We start from the raw sequence: 18,466 nt of genomic DNA, 5'->3' as shown, positions 1-18,466 counted from the left end.
AGCAAAGATCCCCTCCCCCGGCCGGCATTGGCTCTTTCCCAGCCCCTCGGAGTGTCCCGGGGCCTTTGGCGGTCCCCGGAGAGATCACACACATAGTTGGAATTTCTCAACCCGGGCATCGCCAGATGTCCTCGGAGCTCAGCCGCACGCGCACAGATGGCCCAGTCCTGGGAGACGCCTCTCCCGTCCTCCCGGCACCTGCCCACACGGTGCCCCTCTCGGGCGGTGCACCCGCTCCACGCACGTGCCGGGCTCCTTCCCTCCCAGAGCCAGCGCCCACTCCCCGGCTGCAGGGCCAGAGGCTCCTCGAAAGGACGAGAATAACCCGCTCAGCTGGGGGAGGCAGGTTTCTCAGCCCCATTGCTCTGGCGGCGCTGGGCCTCAGGCCCCGGGGAGGGCCAGACCCAGGGCCGTAGGCCGGCGGTGGGCGTCCAAATCTCCATCTCCACCTTCTGCTGTTGTTTTTTTTCTTTCTTCAATATGTTGTTTAACAGATGGGTGGACCTTGGTTGAGAATTGTTTTGACTCCAGCAAAGTCTGAGATCTTTTATTTCTTTTTCTAATTTGCATGTGATTATCGATGTTTGCTATGCTCACCTTGGTGTACATGTATACGGTGGAGCGACTGCTACCTTGAGCAAAGTGACACACCTGTCACCTCATGCCCTTTCTTGTTTTCTCTGTGGTGAGAGCACCTAAGTGCTCTCGTGGCAAATTACCAGGATGTGATGCAATACTTTCAGGTTAGCGAGCCCCCTCCCACCATGCCGCTGTCCTGGTGACCCTTGTGGCTGGCAGTGGTGGTGGGCTGTGGTGGTGGGTGTGGAACGGGCCACAGCTTTGCCCGGAAAGGTGCAGGAATCCACCCCCACGCTGGACCCGTCCACCCAGCCATTCCCAGCTTCCTTCCCGTGCCGAGTTGCAGCCATCTGGGATGGCTCTCCAGGGAGATCCCGCCCGGCCTTGCCCCAGTTCCCCGAGAACAACGGCGCGTGTGTCTGGGAAGACAGCTGCAGCCCCCGGCCCTGCGTGGCCAGCGGTTTCCCGCTGAATCCCAGCTCGTTTGCGGAGCCTCCCCTGCCGTGTCTGTCGGGGGAAGAGGGGAAGCTGGGGTGTAGGATGCTGTTTGGCTGAACTCTGTGCGCATCACACGCACAAGTGTTTCTCTGAATGTACATCTGTGCAGACACAGCATACATCTTCCTGGGGACCGGGGACCCTTGGTGGGCAGAATGGGGGTGCCGGGGAGCTCTGCAGCCCCCTGCCTGTGTCTTCTGTCACCAGCCTGGCGACCAGCCTGCTGGCGGCCTGTACTCCCCTGGCCGGGCAAACCCTTCCGCTCCCTGGCGGTGTGTTGTCTTAGCCGTTTTGAGCACCCCAGGCTGGGTAATTGACAATTAGGGGAAGTTCTTTGGCCCGTGGCTCTGGAGGCTGGGTCGCTCACGAGCATGGCACGGGCGCCTGGCGAGGGCCGCGGGCTGCGTCATGTCACGGCAGAAGGCAGGAGAGAGAGAAGGGAGCCAAACCCAGCCTTTTATAACGAACCCGCTCCGGCGATACGGCCTTAGTCCGTGCTTGAAGGCAGACTGCACAGCCTGGCCTCCTCTAGAAGGCTCCACCTCTCCACGCTGTGGCCCTGAGGATGCAGTTCCTAGCGTGAACTTTGAGGGCCACGTGCAGTCCACGGCACTTGCCACGTTTCCCCAGAGGGCTGCTCTGTTTCACAGCAAACTCACGCCCGAGTGCACCCGTTCCCATTTCCCCTTGGTCTGGAAGATGGGGAGGCACGGAGACCTTCCCCTGGGCCATGTGCCCTCTCACCCTGCTGGGGGGGGGGTCACAAGAATTAACGGGGAGGTGATGTCACTGTTTATCACCCCACTCGTGGCCACACCACGCAGTATGCAAGAGAAGCCGCCTAGCAGGGTCCAGCCCAGCGTGCCTGGTCCCAGGACGGCCAGTGCCGTCCCGCTGCCTTCTCAGTGCCCAGATCCTGCCGGGCGGGGTTCCCTTTCCCTCCCTGGGTGGGAGCAGGTCACCTCAGACCCCCCGAAGTGGGCATGGAACGTGGAGGACACGTAGGGCAGTGGGGGGGCCCGAGCCTGGCATTGATGGGTCAGAAGTGAAGAGAGAAGCCCTGCCTTGGGGTGGGGGGCTGGAGATGGGGGTCCCAGAGCAGGGAGTGCTTGCCAGGCCAGGGGGCTCTGTCCAGCAGGGAGCTGCAGCCCCCACTCCCGCTGCTGCCCATGTCACTGCCCATGTTACTGCCCACGTCACTGCCCATGTCACTGCCCACGTCACTGCTCACATAACTGCCCACGTCACTGCTCACATAACTGGTCACGTCACTGCTCATGTCACTGCCCATGTCACTGCCCACATCATTGTCCACGTCACTGCTCATGTCACTGCTCACATCACTGCCCACGTCATTGTCCACATCACTGCCCACGTCACTGCCCATATAACTGCCCACATAACTGCCCACATCACCGCTCATGTAACCGCCCACGTCACTGCCCACATCACTGCCCACATAATTGCCCACATCACTGACCACATCACTGCCCACATCACTGCCCACGTCACTGCCCATATAACTGCCCACATCACTGCCCACATCACTGCCCACATCACTGCCCACATCACTGCCCACGTCACTGCCCACGTCACTGCTCACATAATTGCCCACATCACTGCCCACATCACTGCCCACGTCACTGCCCACGTCATTGCCCACATCACTGTACACATCACTGCCCACATCACTGTCCATGTCACTGCTCACATAACTGCCCACGTCACTGCCCAGGTCACTGTCCACGTTGCCTCTCCTGGGGTGCAGGCAACTGAGGGGCAGGAGGCCTTGTCCCCATTTGGGGTTGGAGCGAGTGAGGTGGGGGCTCGAGCAGGTGGGCCGTGGCTGGTGAGGGCAGTGGCTGGGCAGGGAGGGCAGCCGAGCACCCAGGTGGACGTGGCCAGGTGTCCCATGTGGTCTGGGAGGCTGCTATGCGCATGGGAGGAAGCATTTACCACCCAGGGGGAGGAGAAGGCTGGAGGTCACAGCACCAGGCCTGACAGTTGTCCTGGCCAGGGACGGAAATCCAGCCTGGGGCCTGCGATGCCTCTTGCCCTCATCTCCCCGGATGCACCAGGGCCCCGTGTCCGGGGTCCACCCCTCCCTCAGGCAGACCAGGCAGCCTGGGGGGCGGGTCCCTCTGCCCCGTCGTGGCATCTTCAGGTGCTCCTCTTGCTGCAGCTCTTACAGGAGCCTGTCAGTCCCTGGCCAGGGCTGCTTGTTCCACCTCGGGGCGCCAGGGCGACAGTCACTGTGGCCCCCAGCACAGCCCCCTTGGAGACCCCACCAGGACAGCCAGCAGCTGCCCAGGGCCCGGGGTCTGTGGGCCTCCCAGCCCCCCAGCTGGAGGCTGTGCAGGCAGCTGGGTCCGGGTGTGGGAGGGCAGGTGGTCTCACGCGCCCCCTCCCCGTCTCTTGCAGGGCATGCTGGTGGAGGGGCCGCCTGGCCCGGAGGGCCCCGCCGTGAGTATCACCTTTTGTTTTCCTGTGACTTGTGGGAGGCACTTCTTGGCAGGGGCAGGGTTGGTGACACCCCTCAAATGTCTTGGATGGAAAAGGGGGGCTGGGCCACTGCTGCAGACACCCTAGAGCCCAGGGGTCCCCGGCTCCCACCTGTACCCTAGCTGAGCCAGGTGGGGGAGGGGGAGGACTTTGCCTGTCCTGCGTCTTTAACTCCGTCCTGATTTTATTTTTCATTCTAGGGTCTTCCTGGACCTCCAGGAACTACTGGTCCCGTAGGCCAAGTCGGTGACCCTGGAGAAAGGGTAAGAGGTTGACTCGGGTCCCCATGATTACGGCCCGGTGGGGCTGTCCCTGCTTCCTCCCTGTCCGTGGCCATTTGTCCCCTGGGTGTGGAGGTGACAGCGGGCACATTGATCTCCTTCTTCAAATTGCCTCGAACCCGCGTGCTGCTAACACCACCCCTTCCTCTAAAGACAGCCCCAGAGGTCGCCTTGGCTCAGCCCCATGCCGGGGCAGGCGGTTCCAGGAAGCGTGAGCCCAGCAGGCTGGCGAGGCCACCAAGGGGTGGCGCACGGCAGGGACAGCTGCAGAGCTCCTGGGCCGTGTCTGTCCCTGCCTGGCACAGCCCCGCTGCACGGGGTCCACCTCATCCCCTCCCCTGCTGGGGAGCTTGGCTGGCCTCGTCCCTCCCCGCTCACCCTCCTGCTCTGGGTCAGAGGACGAGTCCTTGCGTCCCAGGAGGGAGGTGAAGCCGTGCCGCCGCGATTCCGTGTGACACCTGGCGGGCGCTCTGGGTACTGCAGCCTTGAGGGTCCCTGTGGCCCGGCCGCCGTGTTTTCTTTTTCTGCTGCCGTGTTTTGCCTGTCCTGATGAGCGTGAGTGTGACACGATAGGACCAGCAGCTGCAAGCGGGTGGTCCAGCGGGATGAGAGGAGCAGGCGTGTGTGGCTCCTGGGGGTGTTTACCCCCAGTCCTGGCCCGCTGCCTGGAGCGGGGTGTGGACCGTGCAGGTGTTTGGGGGGCGGACGGAGGGCTGGACTGGGTCACATGGGGGGTGGTGGGTAGCGTCAGGGGGCCCACGGCCAGGGACTCTCCAGGGGCAGCTGTGCAGGGACTTGTCTGGCGCGTCTTGTGTCAGTGCCTGGTGGCTTCGCAGCAACGCTCAGGGCCGTGAGAGGCCCCGTAGCCCCAGGAAGACTTGGGGGTTCCGGGAGAGTAAGTCACAGCCGGGGCCTCCAGGTTCTCCCAGGAGCCCCGTCCTCCTAGGGTGGGGGAAGGAGGAGCAGACCAGACAAGGGCAGGTGCCAGGAGCCGGGGGAGCTCCTTACCTTTCATGGGGCACGTGCTGGGGAGGGGCCAGGTGAGCGCCGAGGGTGGTCTTTGGAGGAGTGGGATTTGGGTTAGCGAGGGGAGAGGAGCTGTCGTTCTGTGTCTGGGCGACCTCGGAGAGACCCCGGTCAGACAGGGCCGCACAGGAAGATTCTCCGCAAATTTGCCTCTCACGGCTAGGGCTTTGGGCGCCCAGAGGAGGGCGGTCTCGCTCTGTAGCGAGGGACGTGGCAGGAGTTGGGGCCATGGCTGGCCCCGTTAAGGCTGATCCTCACGTGCCTCCGGCCTCTGCCACGGTGCCCCGGCCCCAGACAGGCCACAGGGATGGCTGCTGTTCTTGCACGGCTCGAGTTATGCTGGTGGGGGCGGCAGCCTGCCCCAGCTCGCTCTGGAGACCCCTCCCCGCAGATCCAAGTGAGACGGGGCAGTGGCCGAGTCGCCCCTGCAGAGCCACCATCGGGTGGACTCACGCGTGTGGCTGAGTCTACATGCTAATGAGGGTGGGCTGCACAGCGTTGAGGGACTCTGCTTTCTCCCCTTAGATGTAGGATGGGGTGATGGCCACACTGACGTCACCCATTGACCCCTGTTGCTGAGTGTCCGCTCCTCCGTCTGTCTGTCTGTCCGTCACACGGATTTCTCCCGAGCGCCCATGGTGCTGGCACTGGCCTAGCGCTGGGAACCCAGTGGTGTGAGCTGGAAGGACACCCTCCCCTTGGCCCCTGGCTTTGGGCTGGACCTGGCTCAGGGCCAGAGGCAGGTGGCCCTGCCCGTGCCTCGGGGAACTGCGGCCTGAGCCAGCTGCTCTGCTGGAGGAGCCAGTGGCCCCAACAGTAGACTACATTGGTTTCAGTAGCTAATGCCCTTACATGCAAGTCAGGGGCCAGGAGCAAGGGCACGGAGGCTGGGGTCAGCCGGGAAGCCAAGTCCCCCAGAGCCTGCTGTCCTTGGAGTCTGGGGACACCTGCAGCCACTGGCCTCCCCGGGCCCTCCCACGTGGGAGAGTGTTGCTGGGAGCCGGGTGCTGCCCCCTTCTTGGGCCGGGCTCAAGCCCGCCCTGCTTGGGATGCTGGCCCTGCCCCCCAGTGCAGCTTGCTCTGAGCGCAAGGATTTCACGCGGTCCCTGGGCGTGGGGTCGGCACCCTGCCCTGCTGCCTGCCAGCGGGCAACCTCAGGGTCCCCATGTCAGAGAGGGGAAACTTTCTCTGCCCTCTGAGGTTCAGCGTCTGGGGCCTGCTGAGCTGACAAGAGACAGAGTGATCGGAGGACAGGTGTACAATTTTATTAGTGCCTCTAGTCTCATGGGCACGGGGGCGTCTCAGACACGCAGTGAAAAGCAAAGCAAGTGGCTGGACTTGGGGGCGTGTGACATGCGAGGTGCAGAAGTGGCTCGACCAAGGAAGGGGCCCTTGGGCTTCGAGGGGTGACAGTCCATGGGAAAGTGACCAGGTGGCAGGTGAGGTTGTCAGAGAGGTCTGTGCTGCCCCAGGCGGGTGGCCACTCTCCCAGAGCGGATCAGGAGCAGGGCCGGGGAGGGTGGGTGGCAGGATGGGGACTGTGGGCCTTCACACGGGAGGTGGCAGCCCGGCTTTGGCAGGAGGGACGTAGGGGGGCCGTCCCTGCGGCTGTCGGTTCTCATTTGTCGTCTGTACAGAGCAGTGCTCACACCACCGTGGCACGGCTTGGGGCGGCGTATTCTGTTCCCTGTCACCTGCTTGGTCTCCATCGCCTGTCTGTCTGGGAGGGCTTTTCCCTGCATGGTCTGGAAGCTTCCTCCCCCCTCCGCCAACCCAGCCGTCCCGTGCTGAGACTGCAGCTCTTCCTCCTCTTCCTCTGACCCTTTGCGGATTGACTCCCGCCCCTCCCTTTGCTCCCTCCCTTCTCCTCCTAACTGTACGGTAAGTTCCTCAAGGACAGGCCCCCGACTGCGTTTCCCGTGTCCTCCTCCCTGCACCATGCTCCCTGCAGGCACACCCTGGGCAGCTGTGAGCGCCCTGCACCCATTGGCATCCCATCGGGGCATCTTGTGCCCGGGACCCGCCGCTGTTGCCCCGGCCCCGGGCTTCCACTGGACGGGGCCCTGGTGGCCGCTCCCTTTTCCCAGTCCCTCCTGCCCCCATGGCTCTCCCTCTCTTCCGGGCTGCACTCTGGGCTGCGTCTGCACTGCTGGCTCCGTGAAGCCTTTCCTGCTACTGTGCAGTGACAGAGTTGAAAAGGGGCCTGAGCCATCACCCTACCTAGCTTCCTCGGTTGACAGACAGGCAGGCGGCCAAGGGTGGGGTTGCCGGGGTCCCTCGGGGAGATGGAGGTGCCACTGGGCTTGAGCCCAGATCTCCTGGCACCCACACAGAGAGGCGCCTGCTCTTGCTCTCAGGCTCAGAAGAGAACCACAGACAGAGCTGGGTGTCCCCGAGGGAGGTGCTGGGCTGGGTGGCCGTTATGCATGCCACTTGCTAGTGCATTTCCATACGTGTCCTGCTCTTTTGGGATTCCTGGAGGGCTGTTGACGGGCCAGGTCTGCAGCACCCGGAGCTGTGCATTTGCGAATTGCGTTTGAGAACATTCCCAATAACCCCGTGGTGGCAGCTGTGTCCCTGTGGGGGCTGAGCACCGTGTATTCTGCAGAGCCCTGCCCTGGCCACCTCGGGCGGGTCGGGGAGGACGGACAGGTGGGGCTGGCGTGGAAGATGGAGGGGTCCTTCCTTCCCAGGACTCCCAGGCGCCTCGCCCGCGGCCTCAACAGACGTGCCCGGAAGACGGGGATGGGCTCGGCGCTGCTCGCCGGCACCCCACGTCAGTGTGCCTGCCAAAGAAATGTTGTGTGCTCGAGCATCTCCGAGGGGATGCCTTCTTCCCTGCTCACCCCTCGAGCACGCTGGTGTCTCAGGCAGCCCAGCGCACGCAGTCCAGTTTAGTGGCTCTTTTCGGGATGCTGTGGCTAAAATACTTCTGCATCTCAGCAGCCCTCCGGACAGTTTAAAGTTTTCATTTGGAAATCAGCTCACTTACCTTCTAATTGCCTCCGGGAGTTCCAGCTGGTGCCGCTGGCCTCGCAGTCTGCTGCTCGCGGGGTAGACTTTGTGCAGATTCCCATCTGTGGCACGTTTTATCATTTTTGTTAAAGCAATGACCTGCCCTCTGGGTCTCTGAGCGGCCTCCCGGAGGCTTGGGTCTGCCCCTGGGAGGCCCCGCAGGTTTCCTTCCTGGACGTCTCAGGGCCAGAACAGAGGCTGTTCCCAGGTGGGTCTTCAGCACTGTGCATAGGGACCCCACTCCCTGCGTGATGGGGGCGCATTTCATGCCCTGGGGGAGGCCACGCCGGCATGACCCCCATGTGCAGCCTGGCAGTAACGCCACCAGCCCGCACTGTGGATCCACCGTCCCCATGTCTGGCGGGGCTCCCGCCTCTGGCCGTCCTTGTTACGTTTCCAGGTTAGGCTGGGTTTTGCCCGAATACATTTTCTGTGCTTCGAGAAGGTTTGTGAGCCAAGCCCTGCAGGATAGCGGTTACTACCCCCGGCTGGACAGTGAGGTTCCTAGGCGCTGTGCGTTCTCTCTGGGACCAGCCTTGGGGCGCTGCCTGCCGCCTGTCACTCCCCCACCCACTGCTGGGTGCACACCAGGGGCGAGTCGGGGAAGGGGCGCAGGCCAGGTTGCTGGCAACGGGACAGACAGGGCGAGTCCAGGGACAGACGTGCTGACGTCCAGCTCAGGAGGAATTAGCTTCGAGAAGAGCCGCGGCGGGGCAGGCAAGCGGCTTGGGATTTATCTGTCCCCGTGTCTCCTGGCTACCTGGGGACAGGACATGTAGTTCCAGTCTGTCCTTGTACCTGGAGAGTGGTCGGCACATCCTGACAGAGCTTCTCAGAGAGGCTCACATGCACACTCACACGCACATGCTCACACTCATACATGGTCTAGGTTCACTCCAACACGGCGGCCCTGTAGGGACCGTGTGCCACGTCCCCAGCCTGGCAGGGTGCCCCGCGCCTCCTGCTGAGGCTGAGCTGAGGGTCACAGGCTCAGTGTCGGGGCCCGGATCTGCAGCGGCAGCAGATGCATCTGGTCACTCTGCCCTGTCCTCTGTGTGCAGGAGACAGATGCCTGGACGGCCTCGGGGAAAACCCTGCTAGACACCAGCGATTTCTTAGTTCGGAAGTGGGGGCCTTCTTTCTTCACCTGGCACAGGCGTGGCACAGGGCCCTTCTGTGCCAGCTTTCAGGACACTCTTGCTTGGCCAAGGGGGGCACTGATTTGGAGGCCAACTGATCAAGTAACATAGAGACGTGGCGCTGGCACAGAGCAAAGGCCAGGCACCCTCACCTCTTGTTTTCCTTACTTGCACCTTCCCAGGCTGGGGTTTGGTCAAAGCAGGAAGAAGAGAAGCCTGGGCCTTTTCCCCTCTTGGTGGTGGCAGGTGGGTGGGGAGCCCCACAGGCCACAGGAGTCTGTCACTCTCTCCGGAGCCTTACGGTGGTGGTTCGAGGCCAGGCTCCCGGGGACTGGGGCAGGGGCCGTGGTGCCTGGGAGGTGCCAAGGCGGCGTGGAAATGGAGAAGGCTATGGAAATGGGCTGTAATTTGCAATGAGGAGAAAGAGCAGACTGCAGGACACTGGGGAGGGACATTGCCACTAAAGTAGAGAGAAACCTCCTCCCAAACCGCACTCTGCAGGGTGGCAGGTGCGTTGGCGTGTGCCCGGCACACGTGTGTGTTTCCAGCTCCTCCTGTCTGCAGGACAGAGCTTCGGCCCTGGTTACGTCTGGACACAAAGGGGACTTCACTTTCGCTGTATGAATCTGTGTTGTGCGTTTCACAAAAACATGAATTATTTCTCGTGTTGTAAAACCATAGCTGCTAAGGAAAGGCAGGCGAGCTTTGGCTCAGGCCCAGGTGATGTCACCCTTCTGGAGAGTTCCCGAAGAACCACTCAGGTTCTTTGTCTTCCCGGCTGGGAATTGGGAACGAATCTCACGTTTCCTCCCTGAGAGCATCTCACTGCCGCACCTGAGCGCTGCTGCTGCCGCCGCCACGGGTCAGTTACCCTGGAGTGTGGCCCTGGGGTCCTGCGAGCCCTCGGGGGTCTGCCTGCGCTAGCGGAATGGCGGGCAATGAAATGAGCCCCTCGCTGGTTTTGCATTCGCACGGTCCTGAAACTGGGTGGATTTCTGTAGAGAATCCAGTCCTGGGATGTCTGCCGGGTCCTGCCTTAGAGACCAGACTAGCCGGGTCTGGGGAGGGTGCAGCGTCGTCTGCATTGCCGTACGCGTCTGTCCCAGCAGGTGGACGCCCGGTCCCGGCTTCTGTCCGAGCAGCCGCAGGCCGCGGGGTGCAGCCAGGTGAAGGCTGAGCCCCTCGCTGGCAGCACAAGCGGAACTGGGCCTTTGAGCGTCCAGTTCTCGCTTCCTGTTGGTGTAAAACCAGGAAGGGGGGGTTCCTGGAATGACGGGCTGACATGTCCACCCCCAGTGGTCTCTGCGGGGCTCCTGCCCACGCCTGCGGCAGGCGCCCTCCTGCCTCTGCTCTCCCTGAATTCCTCCAGATCCAGCCAGGCCTCCATCCCTCCCCACCCTCTGCCTTTCCTGATCCTCAGCTCATAGCTGTGTCCCTCCCTTCTCTGGGCTGGGGTTTCTGGAACATTCCATGCCGTGGGGTCCTGCACCCTCTGTGCACTTTCAGGGTGTTTCCCGGGCAGGCTACGTCTTCCTCCCCCCCATTCTCACCACAGCCCTGGCAGCTCGCTGACCCAGCCTACTTGCCCCCGTCCACAGGGTCCCCCTGGACGCCCAGGCCTTCCTGGGGCCGATGGCCTGCCCGGCCCCCCCGGGACCATGCTCATGCTGCCGGTGAGTACCTGGCCTGTGGGGCGGGCGGCTGGGGGGACGGGACCGCTCGGGGGGAGCTCGTGAAACTGTGCTCTTGGCGTGGGCGGCCTTTCTCCCTCCCTGCCATGCGGGGTCGGGCGCTCAGCTCCCAGGGGGACCAGCCGGTGCCTGTCAGCGGGGGACAGCCCAGGTGTGGCCTTGGAAGCCACCTCCTTGGTCCTATGTCATCTTTTGTAGCCCCAGTGGTTTTACTCCAGAACTTTCTAGATTAGGACCTAAGCACCGTGTCCAAATGAGGCCCAGGCCCCTGCGGCTGCGTCCATGGCAGAGTGGAGGAGGAGGCCCTCTGAGCCCCGCTTCACACACGGGCCCGGGGTGCGGGGCGGCTCGAGGGGCCCCCAGTGTGAGTGCCCCGTGGTGGGCAGTCACCCGCCGGCGCACCTCCCTGCCGCTCAGCTCCGAGCACCCCAGCCCCTCAGCCCTCTCGACGGGCCATGGGGAGAAGGCGGGAAGCTCACAGGGACCCCCCCTTTCCAGGACAGATGTGGGAGACGGTGACATTTGGTTCTCAGGCTTTTTCTTGGGGTCCCTGATGCAGGCCCCATCTCCATTTTACTCCCAGGGCACATTTTACAGGCGGGAGTGCCAGGATAGCCTTGAGCCACCCGACGCCCAGGCTCTGCCAGCTGGGGTCCTCAGGGTGTCCCACTGGCGAGGCGGATGGGCTAGGAGGACAGGGCACCCGCCTGTCCCCGGGCGCTGGCAGGGGTTCAGCTCCAAGAGGGAATGGGTCCCTCTGGCTGAAAGAAAGCTTGTGGGCGTCCCACCCACCCGCCACTCAGGCCTCCCTGAACTTGACTTCCCCTGAGCTTGGGGTCTGCTGAGGGGACGAGACCATCTCCTCCATGGGGAGCCGGCCGGGAGGGTGGGGGCCTCTCCCAGGGCGCCAGCTGGTCTCGTGCGTCAGTCTTGTGACTGAGGTTTGCTGCAGAGACCCCGCGCTGCCCGTCCATGTGGCACTCGGGGGCTGGGCACGGTCAGGGGACCCTGTCGTGGGGCAGGGACGTCTTTCTCAGGCCTCCTCCATGTGGCCACTCCCTCCTGCCCTTGGCTGTTCTCAGCAGTACCCGGGGGCTGTGGGGTCGCGGGGTGAGACGCTCTGCACACCAGAAAGGGCTTCCTGGACACAGGGAGGGGGGGTCTCCAGGTGTCCCTGGGGCTGAGCTTGATGGGGGTCGGGGCAGTTCCACACCCCTGGGGTGGACGGTGTTTGCAGTGGGGTCTGGGGCCAGAGGGTTCCACACCAGACCCTCCAAGGCTCTGCGGTCACCCAAGGGGACCGTGGGCGTGGCCTTGGCCTGGGCGCCGTGTGAGTGCGCCTGGGTGACCCTCATCTTGCACCTGCAGTTCCGATTTGGCGGTGGTGGTGACGCAGGCTCCAAAGGCCCCATGGTCTCAGCCCAGGAGTCCCAGGCGCAGGCCATCCTGCAGCAGGCCAGGGTGAGTATGCGCGGGTCCCGGGTGCTGGCGGGTCGGGGCCCAGCGCCTGGGCTGACGGGACTGGGGCCTGGCTCAGGGCCTGTTGGGGGGCAGGTGCCTCCCTGACGCTGCGTGCCCGCCTGTGGGGTCTGGAGCGTGGGAACATCCAGTCCTCCGTGTCCTGTGAGCATGAAGAATGCAGAGGTTTCTCGGGGCTCCTCATCCTCTCGGAGGGTCCAGGTTCCGACTTTGTGAGGGCCTCTGTGCCCCCCGGTTACCTCTGACCGGACGGGCCCACTTCCACCCTGGTTGCCCCCCTCCCCTGTATGTGGGCTCTCTGTGGGGCTCCCGGGATGCAGAGAGAAACCCCGGCAGCTCCTGGGAGCGGTGCCCGGGGCTGACTCGAGCTCCTGGGCTGGGGCTGGGCACGGCTGGGCACCTGGACCCCAGAGCCTCTGGCTCTCGCCCTGGGGGGTCCCAACGGGTAGGGTCTGCAGACAAGCCTTTGCTTCCTTGTTGCAAGCCAGCTAATTAGCGAGCTGCTGAGATCGCCCGGGGCAGGAATAGACGCTGCCCTGCGGGCTGGGTGGGTGGGAGATCCTGCAGTGGAGGAAGCTGCTAAATGTCCCTTGTTGGAGGAATATTTATGTGGCTCTGGAGCTGCTGGAGTAGATGCTAATGAGCAGAGCGCAGGGTAATTGCAGGACAGGGTAAGCATCGAGTTGTTGCTATGGAACAAATTGCCCGAGTGATGCAACACGGTGCGTAACCAGCCCCATTACCTGTCCCAGATTTATTGACTTGGGCCCGCCTGGCCGGCCGCTTATCTGCAGGTATTTTAATTGAAGCTGAGTGGTGAGGGGCTTATAGATTTCATAATGCAAAATAGTCTTCCACAATAAAAAAAAACGGCATCTTGCCGGGGAAACAGAGTCACGTAGCAGCGGGAGCAGAAGCGGTTCTTGGGGTGGCAGGTGGGGTCACATCAGGATGGGGTCATGGGTGACAGCCTGGGGCAGTGTGGGTTCCCCACCCCCTTTCCCCAAACACCTAACGGGTCGCTGGAATGTGCTCAAAGTGCGTCCCAGGAAACAAAGTGTGTCGTGACAGGACCTCGCTTCGTGGGGACACCCCCCCACCCCACCTAGACAGCGAGGCTTGTTCCAGTTCAGCCAAGGGCGAAGGGTGGAGATTGGCCCTCACCGTGTTGGGGGGGACAGAGAGGAAGGAGCTATGGGGTCCCCAAAGGGAGGAGGCGGGTGCCGACCCCAGCTGCACTCGGCTGGTACGGATTGCCCCACGGGAGTGGGTGGGTGGGCTCCCGGGAGGTCAGGGGACCTTTGCCCGCAGAGCCTCTGTCCCTTCCCTGTCCAGTCTGCCCCTTCCCTGCTGGCCTCTTTCTCAGTATGTGCCGTCTTCCTTTGCAGCTGGCACTGAGGGGACCGGCTGGCCCAATGGGTCTCACGGGGAGACCCGGCCCTGTGGTAAGTCATCAGCAGATCTGGGAGCCGTGCCCCGTAGGGGCGGCCCTTGCCCGTGTCCGCAGTGGATGGTGGTGGGTGGCCGTGCAGTTGCATGGACACAGGGAGCATCTGGTCCCAGCAGGGTGGCCAGCAGGGACACGGTGGCCTGGTGCTGCCCCAGCCCCTTGTGGGGGTGGGGGGCGCAAGAGTGCCTCAGGGCCACTCAGCAGAGTCCCAGGGAGAGCTGACATCAGCGGTCCCTGGGAAACAGCCGCCACCCCGTCCCAAACCAGACGGGGCCTGGAGGAGCGGGGCGGGGGGAGACGGGCCCTTGTCACCCCTGCACTTTGAGCCCCAAGTGCGCCCTACAGGGGACACTCCGTGAGCGGTGATCCCCACGCTTACCATCAGGGACACCTCTGTAGGCAGGTGTGGCCCATTAGAGGGACAGGGCCTTGGCGGCCAGGGGCCTGGGGAAGTCCCAGAGGTCCCTTCTTACACTGGCCGTGACGTTGCCTCATGGACCAGGGACCCGAGCCTCTTTCTTCCGGGGCCCGATAAACTTTGCAGCCTGCGCTAGAGCCAGAGTCACCCAGCCTGGGGCCGACCACAGCGTGTCCAGCCAGCCCTGCGCTGGCCCCGTGGCCCCCGCTCAGCTCTCACCTGGGTCCTTGGTGCACGAGACACGCAGGGCGTGTGCCCAGGGCGCCCAGGTGCAGACGCGGGGGCGGGCACCGGGGCTGGGTTTGGGGTCTCCACGCAGCGGGAGTTTGCAAGGAGGTGCGGGATTTCGGTGCCGTGGGGGCTGGGCTCGGTCCGGGCTCACAGAGGCCGAGTGGGCATCTGCTGCCCGCATCCCGGGGGGTCTTGCACTGACGGGGGTCTCGCGCTGACGATGTGCACACATTCACTGCCCGAGGCCGGGGACTTTGAGGGACTGCAGTCAGGTGTGTCGGGAGAGAGAAATGTCTCCTGGGGCGCTGTGGTTCTCCTGGGCTCCCCAGTCTGGAATTTCATTCCACACTGGGAAGTGATCCAGACAGATTCCCGGGCCGGTTCTGTTCAAGGCAGGCGGGTCGGGCTGTGGGTCCCGAGTGCCGCGTGCGGGCCCCCAGGGCAGATCCACATGTAGCTCCCCAACCCTCCCCCCCGTCCCCATCCCCCACAGCCCTCACCTGGCCCGTCCCTCCTCTGAGCAGGTGTTAACCCACAACTGTCCCCTAGGGCCCTCCTGGGAGCGGAGGACTGAAGGGTGAGCCGGGAGACATGGGGCCGCAGGTACGTGGCAGCCTTGCCGTTGCCCGCTGGAGGGCGTCCCTGTTCTCGGGCACGGTGCCCAGTGGCTGGATGTCTTCAGGGAAATGGGTGGGAATTGCCGTCCCTTTATGCAACACCGAGAGTGGAGCAGAAGCCGCCGACGCCGCGGCTGGCTGTGTCTTCTGTCCCTTGCCCGCCGGCTCGGGCAGATCCATGCGGCGTTCCCCCAGACGCCCGCGTGCTGGCAGCCGGGACCACGAGCCACGGGCTGGGTCGGCACTCACAGGGACACGGCTTTGCTCCTTCCTCTGAAAATACAGACACACCTCTGACCCTGTGTCCTCTGACTCCTGGCAGGGTCCCCGAGGCGTGCAGGGCCCGCCAGGTCCGACGGGGAAGCCCGGAAGACGGGTGAGTGTGCGGCGCTGTGACCTGGTGGCCGGTGACAGTTCGGGCTGACGGCGCCCAGGTCCGGGGTGGGGCTGCCCCCTCGGCGGGGACTTGAGGTGCAGGCCCGGCTCGGCCACACGAGGCAGGCTGCTCCCCCCCATTCGAAGGGCATGTTCACCCCTGAGGCAGCTGCCCCAGAGGGCCACTCTGTGTCCCGGGGTGCGTGCGCTGCCCGGGGGCCTCGGTGGCGTCGGGCTCTTTCGTGTTGACGGTTTTCCTCTGTTCCAGGGTCGGGCCGGGAGTGACGGAGCCAGAGGAATGCCGGGACAAACCGGCCCCAAGGTAGGCTGCCGCTTGCCCTCTGGTGCCCCGGTGCCTTGGTCCCCATCGTCCGTCCCTGTGGTCACGCCGATGACAGGACCGAGATGCTGTCATGAGACGGCTGTGCCTGTGATGACAAGTGATGACTAGCTTGGGTCAGACAACTCCGGCATTTGACATGGAGCCCAGGGTCGGGGTGGGCAGGGGTGCTGCGTTTCAGAAGCACGTGTGGCCGTCGCGGTTAGTTTCCTTAGCGGGAAGTTTGCTCCTGTCGAGCGGGTGAGCCCGGGTGGGGGTGGCAGCCCAGCCGTGACACCGTTCCTGAAGGCTTGGGGGATGAGGCCACGCAGGCAGGGGCAAGCCCAGGTCCAGGGGCAGGAGGTCGTGTTGTCCAGGCTGGGGGTGTCCGGGCTCCTGGGGGTTGCCGTGGTGAGTGCAGGAGCAGGAGCAAGCCCGCACTGGGAGCTCGTTGCTGGGGCCGCCGACACCCACCCCTGCCACACACCGCTGCCGGGCGCCAGCCTGTCCAGCTCTGCCCGGACTCGGTGTGCAGCGCCTGCCCCATTCCTGGCCCTTCCCCCTTCTCAGCTGCTGGACGCTTTTGCCCAAGACCATAGGAGGTGCCGGGGGGCATGGGTGACCTTCTCCAAGGAGGGGCCCACAGTGGGGATGGCGGCTCTTATGCAGATGAGGGACGGAGACTGGGTCATCACCAAATGCCGGGTGTCCACCACCCCTGTCCCCCGGTGAACGGTCCTGGCTGAAGTCCAAGGTGCTTCCCGTGAGTCCTGAGCTAAGGCGAGACCGGGGAGATGGACGGAGAGTGCGGTCTCACTGGCTCTGTCTCAGTAGACTGCGGTCTTCCTTCAGCAACAAAATTACCAAAACCCTAAAATATCCTACCCTTGTCATCACCCTCGTGGTCTGCAACACCCGTGAGATGGGGCGCTGCTCCTGCCGGCCAGGGAGCCAGGGTGCCGAGGGCCAGCAGCGCCAGTCCCCCGCCAAAGAGCGTGGGCGCTTCTGCGCCCGGCCGGCCTCCCGGCACCGAGGGTGCCGCGCGGAGCAGACAGGTCCCTGCGCTCCCGATGGCTCCCACGTGCGCACTGACTCCACAGCAGCTGTCCGGCATGCTCGGAGAAGGACCCATCGAGGCCCGCGGCCTGGGACTCGGGGACAAAAGCCACCTCTCCCTTTGCAGCCCGTGTTGGTGTCTGGGGAGAAGAGGTTGGCTGTGGCGGGAGGGCTGGCCGGTGGCCGCCAATCACCCGGGGCCCGGGGTGCATGGACGCTGCTGCGTGACACACGGCCCAAGGAAGGGCGGCCACCACTGCGCCTGCGCCTGCGCGGTGGTGTCTGAAGTGGCCTTTCTGTGCTCCTTGCAGGGTGACCGAGGTTTTGATGGCCTGGCGGGGCTGCCGGGTGAGAAGGGCCAAAGGGTAAGTGTGTTCTCAGCAGGCGGTCGGCACGATTGTGCAGCGGAGGGGGTTCTGGAGGGCCCTTCCAGACAGCCTCAGGTTTCCCACACGGGCCGGGTCCCCTCCGTTACAAGATAGTCACTCAGCTAATCTCACGAGGGGCAGCACACGCAAGTGAACCCCAAGGTGACGTCTCTGTTAGCCCAGAGAAATTGGATTTCCCGTCTGCAGCTTGTGGTGAGTGAGCCAGGTGGGCCCAGTCACTGCAGGGGCGTAGCAGGGGTGAGGGTGGGTCCTCCTTGCAGAAATCCGTGTGCGTTTCCCGGGACCCTTTGCATCTCGGGAGAGGGGGCTGCTGAGGACTCTGCACTGTGAGAGGTGGCCCAGGGCTTGGCGCCGGTTCCCAGCGGCTGTTCCTGTTAAGGAGCAGTGGGAGGGCGAGGGCCACACCTGGCCACCTGCCCGGTCTTCTCCTCCCATGTGGGGTGTACTCGACATGGCGGCGCTCTGTGGCTGTCAGACGCTTTCTCTGTCACCTGCTTTCTTTTGACGTAGACGTCTTTGATGCCTCTTTTGTGTTAGCACATTGAGGACGTACAGGCACATGCATGCATGTGTACACACAGAGGCACACACCCACTCCCCCACACACACATATACACAGGCACACACACACAGGCACGCACACGGTTCACTGATTGGCCAGTAAGAATCATCTCCGTGCCGGAACGTGCCGGAATGAGGCTGCTGCCGTGAATCCAAAGCAGCTGTGTCCGCATTCTCCAACAACCACGTGGGAACTGTACAGCCACGAGGGTGGCCCCCAACTCACTGCCAGTCGTCTGGACTGACTGATGCGCACACAGTGAGCACCGACTGCACACAAGTTCTGCAGCCATGAGCTGGTGGCTCTTCCCAGGGGTGCGGGGATGGGGTGCCGCTGTGCCCTGCTCCCCGGAGATTCCGGTCAAGGCGAGCCCGGATCAGTGTCCCCAGGGTGCCCGTGTGTCTGTCCCCCCACCCCCAGCCCACTGAGTGCCCCGTCTAGCAACCCTCTCAGCACGGGGCCGCCGGGCGAGACCGAGGTGAGAGTCTCGCCGCTGGGCCCTCGGCTCGGCAGACGCCGTCTCCGAAAGAACTGCCCCCCCACCGGAGGGTTCTTCCGAGCTCGTGGGAGTCTCCCTGTCAGAATTCGACACGAACAAAGGGGGAGACCTGGGGGCCTGCTTGGGAGTGGCTAACGCTGGCCCCGTTTGCTTCCTAGGGTGACCCTGGTCCTTCTGGTCCGCCGGGGCCTCCGGGAGAGGACGGAGAAAGGGTAGGTATCCCGTCGGCGCTCCAGCTGCACCCGCCTGCCCTGCTCCTCCGTGAGCCGGCAGAACGGCCATGGGAGAAAGGCATGTGGCTGGCGCGTGGGGAGGGTGGCGGGGAGCAGGGAGGGACTCC

At 63.9% G+C, this 18,466-nt stretch overlaps 1 protein-coding gene across 2 annotated transcripts in view; it reads left to right on the top strand.

The window, feature by feature from the left end:
* The window catches only part of COL5A1 (collagen type V alpha 1 chain), a 159,478-nt gene that overhangs the window by 73,100 nt on the left and 67,912 nt on the right, over positions 1-18,466 (top strand). For both annotated transcript variants that reach the window (XM_012782112.2, XM_012782111.2), the window contains exons 10-19: positions 3,499-3,540; positions 3,780-3,842; positions 10,639-10,713; positions 12,100-12,192; positions 13,599-13,655; positions 14,859-14,912; positions 15,249-15,302; positions 15,570-15,623; positions 16,988-17,041; positions 18,285-18,338. In XM_012782112.2, coding sequence (XP_012637566.2) covers positions 3,499-3,540; positions 3,780-3,842; positions 10,639-10,713; positions 12,100-12,192; positions 13,599-13,655; positions 14,859-14,912; positions 15,249-15,302; positions 15,570-15,623; positions 16,988-17,041; positions 18,285-18,338 — 600 coding nt within the window. The remainder of the gene's footprint in view (positions 1-3,498; positions 3,541-3,779; positions 3,843-10,638; positions 10,714-12,099; positions 12,193-13,598; positions 13,656-14,858; positions 14,913-15,248; positions 15,303-15,569; positions 15,624-16,987; positions 17,042-18,284; positions 18,339-18,466) is intronic.

Source organism: Microcebus murinus, chromosome 12 (genome assembly GCF_040939455.1).
Source record: "Microcebus murinus isolate Inina chromosome 12, M.murinus_Inina_mat1.0, whole genome shotgun sequence".
NCBI lineage: Eukaryota > Metazoa > Chordata > Mammalia > Primates > Cheirogaleidae > Microcebus > Microcebus murinus.
Note: the sequence above shows the minus strand (reverse complement) of the source record. Positions and strands in the feature narration are given on the sequence as shown.